The 10,192-nt window shown below is 38.1% G+C and overlaps 1 protein-coding gene across 1 annotated transcript; it reads left to right on the forward strand.

The window, feature by feature from the left end:
- On the forward strand, positions 1 to 4,122 carry gpr27 (G protein-coupled receptor 27). Its single transcript, NM_001114434.1, is given in 1 exon segment — positions 1 to 4,122. A coding segment is annotated over 1 exon segment (1,116 nt). The 5' UTR covers positions 1 to 485; the 3' UTR covers positions 1,602 to 4,122.
- The last annotated feature ends 6,070 nt before the right edge of the window (positions 4,123 to 10,192 follow it).

Consider the following 10,192-nt stretch of genomic DNA (forward strand, 5'->3'; position numbering starts at 1 on the left):
GGCCGCTGCCAGTAGACTCGATGTCAGAATCGCCCCGTTCTCCATAAAGACGGACCCACCGTTTGTGTCACCGGAGGTTTCGCCAAAACAAGAACGCAGACAAGACGGCTACGTGCTTCGTCGCGATCTCCACAACAAACTGGACGCGTGCGTATAAGCTGTTATTTGTGTTTTGATGAAACGTCTTGGGTTGTTTTCGGCCTACACGACCGCGATTTTCAGATCAATGGAGACGGATACGTGTTTATTAGGGTGCCTTTTCTTCGACATTTCATGGATTACTCAGCAGCTCCATTTTTGAAGAATCAAGAACCGCACGACGCCGAAAAGATGCGCGCGATGTCTTGGATCACCAAACGGCTAGAGGTACGGTCATATAAAAAACTCAACTGAGTGTTATCGACTAATATTTTGTTCATCAAACTGGGGGACCAGGACTGCTTAATGTCGGATTACAAAGCCCAGGCTGGGTTGTGCTTGCACAGATGGCGAACACAAGTGATCCAGGGGGAAGCAACCCCTCGCTCCAGAATTATGCCATCACTGCGTCTGCGGTCAAACTGGCGTCTTTGGGTCTCATCACCTGCATCAGCCTGCTCGGGAATAGCGTGCTGTCCGTGCTGGTGCTGAAAGACAGCTCGCTCCACAAGGCTCCATATTACTTCCTCCTCGACCTGTGCGTGGCAGACATCATCCGCTCGGCTGTGTGCTTCCCGTTCGTGATGATCTCCATCAACAGCGGCTCTGTATGGAGCTACAGCTACATCAGCTGCAAGATCATCGCCTTCATGGCCGTCCTGTTCTGCTTCCACATCGCGTTCCTCCTGTTCTGCGTCAGCGTAACGCGCTACATGGCTATCGCGCACCACCGCTTCTACTCCAAACGCATGACGCTGTGGACATGCGTCGCGGTGATATGTATGGTTTGGACGCTGTCGGTCGCGATGGCATTTCCCCCGGTCTTCGATGTCGGGACTTACAAATTCATCCGGGAGGAAGAGCAGTGCATATTCGAGCACAGATACGTGAAAGCCAACGACACGCTGGGCTTCATGCTCATGCTGGCCGTGATCGTGGCCACGACCCACGTCGTGTATGTCAAAATGCTGTGTTTTGTTTACGACCACCGAAAAATGAAGCCGGCGCAGCTGGTTCCGGCTATCAGCCAGAACTGGACCTTTCACGGGCCGGGCGCGACGGGACAGGCCGCTGCCAACTGGATCGCGGGCTTTGGACGCGGTCCGACGCCGCCGACGTTAGTGGGCATCAGGCAGGCGGCACACAACGCTAACAGGAGGCTGCTCGTGCTGGACGAGTTCAAAATGGAGAAACGGATAGGAAAGATGTATTACATGATCACCCTGGCGTTTCTGATCTTCTGGGCGCCCTACATCGTGTCGTGTTACATCCGGGTGTTTGTAAAGGGAAACGCGCTTCCTCAGGTGTACCTGTCCGCGGCTGTGTGGTTGACTTTCGCCCAGGCCGGAGCCAATCCCATCATCTGTTTCATCTTCAACAAGGAGCTGAGAATGAGATTCAGAGCCTGTCTGCCGTGTTGCCTGACCACACAAACACCCATGGAGCCCTATTGTGTGATTTGAAGTGTTTTACTCTCTTGTTCACTGGCTGTGTCTGCTTGGTAATATACGGTGGCCCCAAAAAGTACAACAGACTCGGGGAGTGTTTAAAAGGATGTTAATTTAATATTTCCATATCTGTTTTAAAATATAGCAGATTATAAAATGGTGACACTTCTCTCAATTCAAGTGAAGCACAAAGAGTGCCACTTAAGCCAAAGTTAACATGAATCAAATGCTTTAACTCTGTCATTCATTTAGAATGAGTCATTGTAATGGCAAAGGGAAAATGTTTAATTTACAATGTAATAAATATATATGAAGGTATATATAACTGGGTATATATAACAAAAGGCATATAGAACACTGCAAAAAAAAAAAAAAAAAAAACACTGATGATGTGTTCACAATGATCAATAAGTTATGACGTTGATGTTAATCAATTATAACTTATTAAACAAAATAGATTTTTATTTTTTAGTTTTAAGTCAGTTGAAGCTAAAATGACTCAAAAGGATTTGATTCAGCTTTATTTATTTGTTAATTTATTTATAAATTTTTCTTAAGGAAAAAAGTATAAAATGTGCCAAACACATCTAGAAGAGTCATTCAATGACATAATGCATAATTTTAAAGATTTATGTTGTACCATTGTCCTTCTAACCATTAAGTTTTACCATTTGTTAGCAAAAAAAAATTTGTTATATAATAACTTAAAAAATAATAATTAATAAAAGCCCTGTGAATAAACAAGAATTATTATTTAATAATTATTCAATAATAATTTATTAAAAATTTTATGACAAAAAGTCATGACAACAAATGTTTGTGTGTTACTTTTACTTAATGTAATAAGTCAATCAGGTAATATCAAAATTGTTTTAGTTATACAATAACCCCTTTCACACAGTGATACCGGTAAATATCCAGAAAATTACCAAAAAAAAAAAAAGCGCTGTTCACCATTTACGCATCCAATCCAAAATACCAATAAATTCTGACATCATTAGGCAGAAATGAGCTCTTAATGGCTGCGCTGGTATTTGTACACATGATTTTGTTCATGGCTTTTGTTCATGATTTTACTTTGATTTAAAGCTTTAGCATTCATGCAGCTGCTTTGTTCCAAACACACCTATAGGCAGTAGCTGTGTAAACACAGCGAAATGTTTACACATTTGACTACATTACAAATTCTGTGGATGGATAAGTATTGTGAAGAACTTCGATGAAAACATGGAGGAACACTTTTGCATGTTGAGATAATATGTGTGATAATATGTGTGTGCTGGCGCTCACTGGAGCACTCCTTAACTTCACATGCACACGTGTCAAGCAACTAAAGCAGAGCTTGAAGGTAAATAATGGTTTATCATAAGCATTTTAGTGGTAATTTTTTACACAGTTGGCACTCAGAAGGAACATGGAAATGTTATCTGACTAACAACTAGCAGTTAAATGTGTCTGGAAAAATATTCAAAGGCTTTCATTTTCATAAACGGCACGTATGTGAATGAGTCTGAATGTTCTGATTGGCTGAAGTAGACGTCTCACGTCACTTTGTTCTAAACGTGAACGCGATCTTTCTGGCAATTTTCCTTCTGTGTTCACACAGCGCAGCATTCCAGCAAATTACCACTAATGTTACAACTTCTCTTTCTGGAAAAATTTCAGAATGAACCAGTATTTTCAAAGAGGACCTGTTCAAGAATACAGATTAAGGTCTGTATGTGTGAAAGGGGCTAACGTTTGATGTAATATTACTAGTCAGTTTGACTGATTTAAGTTGAGATGGCTAAAAAAAGTTTAGTTGATTCAACTAAAAAACTTAAGATCACTTAATTATTAAGTACAGTTCAAAATATGTACCTGTTTGATTTTCATATCAACATGCCTGATCTGCTGAATGACAATGGAACGCTATTTCAGCCATTATTTAACAGTTTATCACAAAAATTATTGGACACATCATTTCCATATTTGAATTTCGCCATATAGCTCGTTTCTGATTGGTTAAACACTTTACATTCAAACACTCCCCAGTCTCATCTACCTAAATAACAATTCAAGTGTTTTATTTCATTGCATTATCTTACTATCTTTCCTAAATAAATGATATTTTCTCATTTAATGCAACAACAATGTTAATTTTCACATGTCCTGCTGTAGTTTTTTGGGGCCACTGTAGCATGTGATATTTTCCTTCAGTAAAAAGTGACATTTCAGAACTGTCCAACCCTGCATATCAGAAGATCCACATTTATGCAATCCACATATCGATGTAAATAATGTAAAAAGTTTATTTATTTATATTCAGGAGCTCTTTTTAACTGAGGTGTAATATATTTGCTATGACTTTTTTGTGTGTGAATAAAACGGCCCGTGGCTTTTTACAATCACATGGACTAAATGTGAATAAAGCGAGTCCCTCTCACACTGCCTGTTAATTGTTTTCAGTGGACTCGATTAAGCAAATTTGGCTGACGGGTCAGTGTTGAGGAGACCGTGATTTGTATTTTAATTAAAATAAATGATTTTAAATGTACTGTGTCTGTGTGCTGAAGCAACAGCAGAATCAAATGCGAGGACAAAAGGCCAATGAGGCATTAAAAGAGGAGGATTTTGTTGTCATGTCAGACTTAACTGATGTAAAGCATCTGGGTTTTGTACATATTTTGCAAAGCCTCCATCTCATTACTTGCTCTTAGATGTTGTAGAGGGAGAAAAAAAAAACATAATGTGATGTTTCAGACACACTCATCCAGGGAGAATTTCTTTTTTGGCTGCATTTCCATCCCCCCTCCCTTCCTACAGAGACAGTTATATAATACACAGGGCTTTTTTTCCTGAAGCTTCAGAGTCAACTGACAGAATGAATGCAGGCCACTGGAGAAGTGAAAGGAGATTATTTGTGTTCAGTAAATGTAAACATCAGGGAGAGAAGCTTAAAGACGGTGTGAAATCTAAAAGTACAATGTTGATACTGCTAGTGCGCATTGTTATTCTTTAGGTGAACAAATAATCTACTTGGGGAAAAATGTTTGTTTTTGTATTCCTAAATCAAAGTCTGAGCATTTCCTTTCACTTTGGAGTGGTGATTCGTCTCTGTTGACGTCAGTTTGATGGCTTTGGCCACAATATTCTTAACCATGCCTTTCTTACAAAAAATAAAATAAAATAAAGCCCTATCTCTTACTTAAAATTAAATTTATATTATATATTCCATATATTTCAGTTGGAAGTATATCAACATCATAAAAGTTATCTATTATACATTCACCGGCCACTTTATATAGGTACACCTTACTGGGTGGGACCCCCTTTTACAGTACCTTCATATCTGCTTTAATCCTACGTAGCATAGATTCAACAAGGTGCTGGAGGAATTCCTCAAAAATATTGGACCATATTGTCATGAGAGCATCACGCAGTTGCTGCACATCCATGATGCAAATTTCTGGTTCAACCACATCCCAAAGGTGCTCTATTGGATTGAGATGTAATGACTGTGGAGACACGATGCTCAATTGGTACTAATGGGCCCAAAGTTTGCCAAGAAAATATCCCCCACACCATTACGCCACCACCAGCAGCCTGAACCATTGATACGAGGCACGATGGATCCAAGCTTTGTTGATGCCAAGTTCTGACCCTACCATCCGAATGTTGCAGCAGAAAGTTTGTCGTCTTCTGCTGCTGTAGTCCATTCGCCACAAGGTTGGAAGTGTTGTGTGTTCAGAAATGCTCTTCTGCATACCTTAGTTGTAACGAGTGGTTAATTAAATTATTGTTGCCTTTCTATCAGCTCAAACCAGTCTGGCCATTCTCCTCTGACCTCTGGCATCAACAAGAAATTTGCACCCACAGAATTTGAACATGTTCTCTTTTTCGGACCATTCTCTGTAAACCCTAGAGTTGTGCATGAAAATCCCAGTAGATCAGCAGTTTCTGAAATACTTAGACCAGCCCGTCTGGCACCAACAATCATGCAATGTTCAAAGTCACTTAAATTCCCGTTCTAACGCTCGGTTTGAACTGCAGCAGATCGTCTTGACCATGTCCTAAATGCATTGAGTTGCTGCCATGTGACTAGCTGATTATAAATGTGTTAACAAGCAGTTAGAGATGTACCTAATAAAGTGGCCAGTGTTTGCATGTCTTTTGTCAACACACTAAAATAAAATATTCAAACAAAAGTCACACGAACGGGAAAATATTTATTATTAAAATTATTAGCAAGGGAATAATCATCAAAATGACTGAAGGTTGGCAATAATTCTTAGGTTAGCAAACCTTATTGAACTTTTGAAATGTGTTTAGGTACTATAACCGGAACTATTGACTCCAGTTAGTTCCAGTTAAATATAAACAATGCACACAACCAAGCTGGCCATGATCCAAGGGGCAATAACCACTTGAGTTATGCATAATGTTTCTATTTATTCAATGCCTGTTGATAATTATTCTTTACTTGTTACAATTATTCTCTTACTTTGCTTTCTTTTGGACATCATTCCCTCATAGCAGACTAATGGTATGGGGTAGAGGTTCAGAATATTAATATAAAGTTACTATTGAAGTGCCAACACTTCAAAGGCAGAAGCAAATGTTCAGACAGATTACTTTTTAGTATAGATGAATTATTCACCTATTAACATTTGGAATTTGTTTTTGTTTAATGGACGTTGATGGAATCATCAGTGCAAAAGAAATAAATAAATAAATAATAATAATAATAATAATCAAACAACTACGACAACAGAACATTACATAACTCAGTAATGACCAAGAGAAAAAAAGTCATCATTTACTCACCCTCATCCTGTTCCAAACCTATATCAACTTCTTCTCTCTTCATACCTACAGTATATGAACTTCTGTCTTCACACACACAACAGTTCAAATGTTTGTGTATGGTAAGATTTTTTAAAAGATATCTTTTGCTCACCAAGGCGTCATTTACTTGATCAGAATAGATTAAAAGAGTAACAGTTTGAAATATTATTTAAATATTATTTTCTACATGTAAGCATTTTAAGATGTTGTTTATTACTGTCATTTTAAGATAAATATTCAGCATAATTTCTCCACTCTTTAGTGTTAAATGGTCCTTCAGAAATCGATATGATGATTTAATGATCAAGAAACAATTTAGATTATTATCAATGCTCAAAATAGTAGTGCTGCTTTATATAATTTGTGGAAACTGTGTTTTTTTAGTATCACTAAACCTTTAAAAACTGATCAATAGTTACAGAAAATATGTTAATGTGATTAGACATAGTGGTTTACACAGCAATATGAAGATATCATAAGGCTTTAATATTCTTTTTTTTATCAAATAAATATAGCCGGGCAGCATGGTAGCATAGTGGTTAGCACCGTCGCATTACAGCAAGAAGGTTGCTGGTTTGAGCCCTGGCTGGGTCAGTTGGCATTACTGTGTGGAGTTTGCATATTCTCCCCGTGTTTGTGTGGGTTTCCTCCAGGTGCTCTGGTTTACCCCACAAGTTCAACGACATGCGCTATAGGTGAATTGAATAAACTAAATTGGCCATATTGTATGTGTGAGTGTGTGGGTTTTTCCCAGAACTGGGTTGCAACTGTAAGGGCATCTGCTGTGTAAAACATATCCTCGATAAGTTGGCGGTTCATTCCACTGTGGCGAATCCTAATAATTAAACAGACTAAGCCAAAAGACTGAATAAATAAATATAGCCTCAATGAGCCAGAGAGAGTGCTTTAAAAGCATATACATTTACATATACAGTATATAATTGTAATTAATGGCAATATCTGAATAGGATAATTATAATCTACCAAAATTAAAATCCTAAAACTATTTTGGTACTAATTAAATGTTAACTTAAAATAAAATATATGTTTTTCTTGGAGAAACAAAAACTTAATCTAATTTGTGTACAGCATTACACACAACAGTGTTTCTCAACTGGTGGGTCGCGACTCATTTCAGTGGGTCGCGGAGTGTGTGGTCAAAACAACAACAAAAGTTTTATTTACTTTAATTTTGAAATGCTTGCATGACAACCCTACCGTTTGACATGTGAAATTTCATTTAATTATAGCAACAAATATGTTAAAGCGCAAGTACGACCCCAAACATGTAAAGCATGGATTTACATATATCGATGGCAAAAAAGACTTAAAGCCTCTGTGTGTCATAAGTAGTGAGGTGCACTTACAAGAGCACGAATCCTTCTAAATTAAAACAACATTTAGAAACCAGACGACGTGTTTTATTAACTGTTTAGTTCATGGTAACTAAACCTTTCCTTACCCTAACCACTGCTTACAGTATTTGTCATTTTTATCTTGTAATATTTCTATAATTTGATACATTTTGTTAAATGACAGCAATAAAATATTGTTTATTTGTAAGTCTTGGTGATGTTCTTATGGTTTATCTGTCACTACTTGTGTATGGTAACAAATAAATACAAATTAATAATAATTCCTAAAATTGTATTATAGTTCCTAAAAATTTGGGTCGCGGCTTGATGACCATGTAAAAATGTGGGTCATATGGCCAAACCAGTTGAGAACCCCTGATCTACAATATGTGTTGTTCTTTTGTTTTTTATTTACTTCTATTCTCCTCATTTGTAAGTCACTTTGGGTAAAAGCATCTACCAAAAGATGAAATGTAAATATAATGTAAATGCAGATATCTGTAGATTAGATCATCCTTCCATCAATATCCTCGACAAGAGCCACAAATTCTTCATTTCACAGAGGATCTGCATTATTGTGCCCTATTGCGAAGACTCTACATCAGTAGCAATATAATGAAAAGCTCCATCAGTTAATTGGAGAGTTTTATTTGAACGGCCCTTGCCATCCACGGAGGCCCAGAGGAGAGATAGAAATAGGCCACAATCTGCTGAGCTGTTAGCGCCGCCGTATTATATATAAACCAACTGTTTCTAGAGCCATTCAGGTCTCGCTTCTGTCCTTTTTACTGATCGGAAGAATGGTGGCTGCGAGGCCCCGAGGGAAAACATATAGACCGAAGCACTTGCTTTATTAAAAAAACATTTCTATTCGCCTCGTGTAAAGATGCAGCACAAATATTGCCTTCTTCCTGGCCTCCTTCCAGCCGGTGCATTAAAACAGCAGTTCTACTCTGATGGGAAGATGTACTTATTCGAACAGCAGACCATGAATATTTTATCCAACAGCACCGTGTAATCTTATGGATGCAATGTACAGTTTGTTTTGTTGACGACTGGACTCAAAGGGTTCTTTAAAAGGAAAAGACTGTTTAAACCGTATTTAACCGTGTCTGTTATTTAAAGGGCCCCTGTGATGAAAATCATCCTTTTGAAGCTGTTTGGACAGAACTGTATGTAGGTATTGTGTCAAATTGGAGTGATGCAAACACAATAAGTCTCTATTTTTATATTTCCTGACGTTTAAATAGGCTCCGAATCCCTCCCATTTTGAGGCCCACCACAACGTGATGTAGAAGTGTGGTTTCCCTGCACACTGAATTGATTGACAGCTGTGTATTAATATGTCTCCATAGTGAAACATCTAATCATATCCACAAGACAGGACGTGCGCAAAGCATCTGGTATTAAAAGATCTGTTCAGCCCTCTGTGAACATCAATCATCCTCAAATGTGATCAAGAATAAGTTTTACAAGTTTAAAACGTTTTAAAACAGTGCATGTGTGTAATCAAGCCAGTAAAATGGCTTCATAATTTATCACCACAGCAGCATAGTGTCAGTACATGTATAAATGAAGACAGATCAGTCCTGGTTCGTGGACTTAAATCAGGTTTGTTTTGTCCATTAACATAACGAATGTAGTGTATATTAACGTATATCCTGTCAGACTTGCCTTGCAAAAACAGTGCAAAGCTAAATGTGCGTGCTTTTATAACCACATTGTGTGTGACTCATCATTGCAGAAAGGCTTGAATTAACTCCACAACAAATATGTCAAATAACCGGGAAAGTTACTGTAGTAAGAGAGATCTGCTTCATTCTTGTCTGTCATTGTGCTGTTTATCTATGTGAGACCAGCCTGATCTCACAAGATAACGCAAGTATTTTACGTTTTGCCAGTTTAGTGGCTAATTCGTACGAATTCGTACGAGTTCAGTCGTACGAATTTGTACGATTTTAAAAAGGAGGCGTGGCACCTAACCCCACCCCTAAACCCAACCATCATTGGGGGATGAGCAAGTCATGCTAAATTGTACGAATTAGTACGAATTCATATGAATTAGCCACTAAATCAAAAAGTTACGAATTGCCGTGAGATTGTGTTGGTGAGACGCAACAGGAGAGGCTACACGCAGCAGTGATCTCAATGGCTCAGAAACGCACATGGGAACAGTGGGCTGGAAGAACCAGCTTTTTTGCATTAAAGGCATAGGCAACAAAAACAGCTACAATGTCATAACAGCTCAAATTTTCAATTTACAGAAAGGTATAATAAATAATTTTGTGGGTATTTTAAGCTGAAACTTTGCAGATACATTCTGCAGACACAAAAGACTTATCTTATATCTTGAAGAGGGGTAAAATAGGTGTCTGTTTGAAAACAAAATTTACAAAGCTTATTTTACTAGCGCACATTGTTATT

Source organism: Danio rerio, chromosome 6 (genome assembly GCF_052040795.2).
Source record: "Danio rerio strain M-AB ecotype USA chromosome 6, GRCz13ab, whole genome shotgun sequence".
Taxonomy (NCBI): domain Eukaryota; kingdom Metazoa; phylum Chordata; class Actinopteri; order Cypriniformes; family Danionidae; genus Danio; species Danio rerio.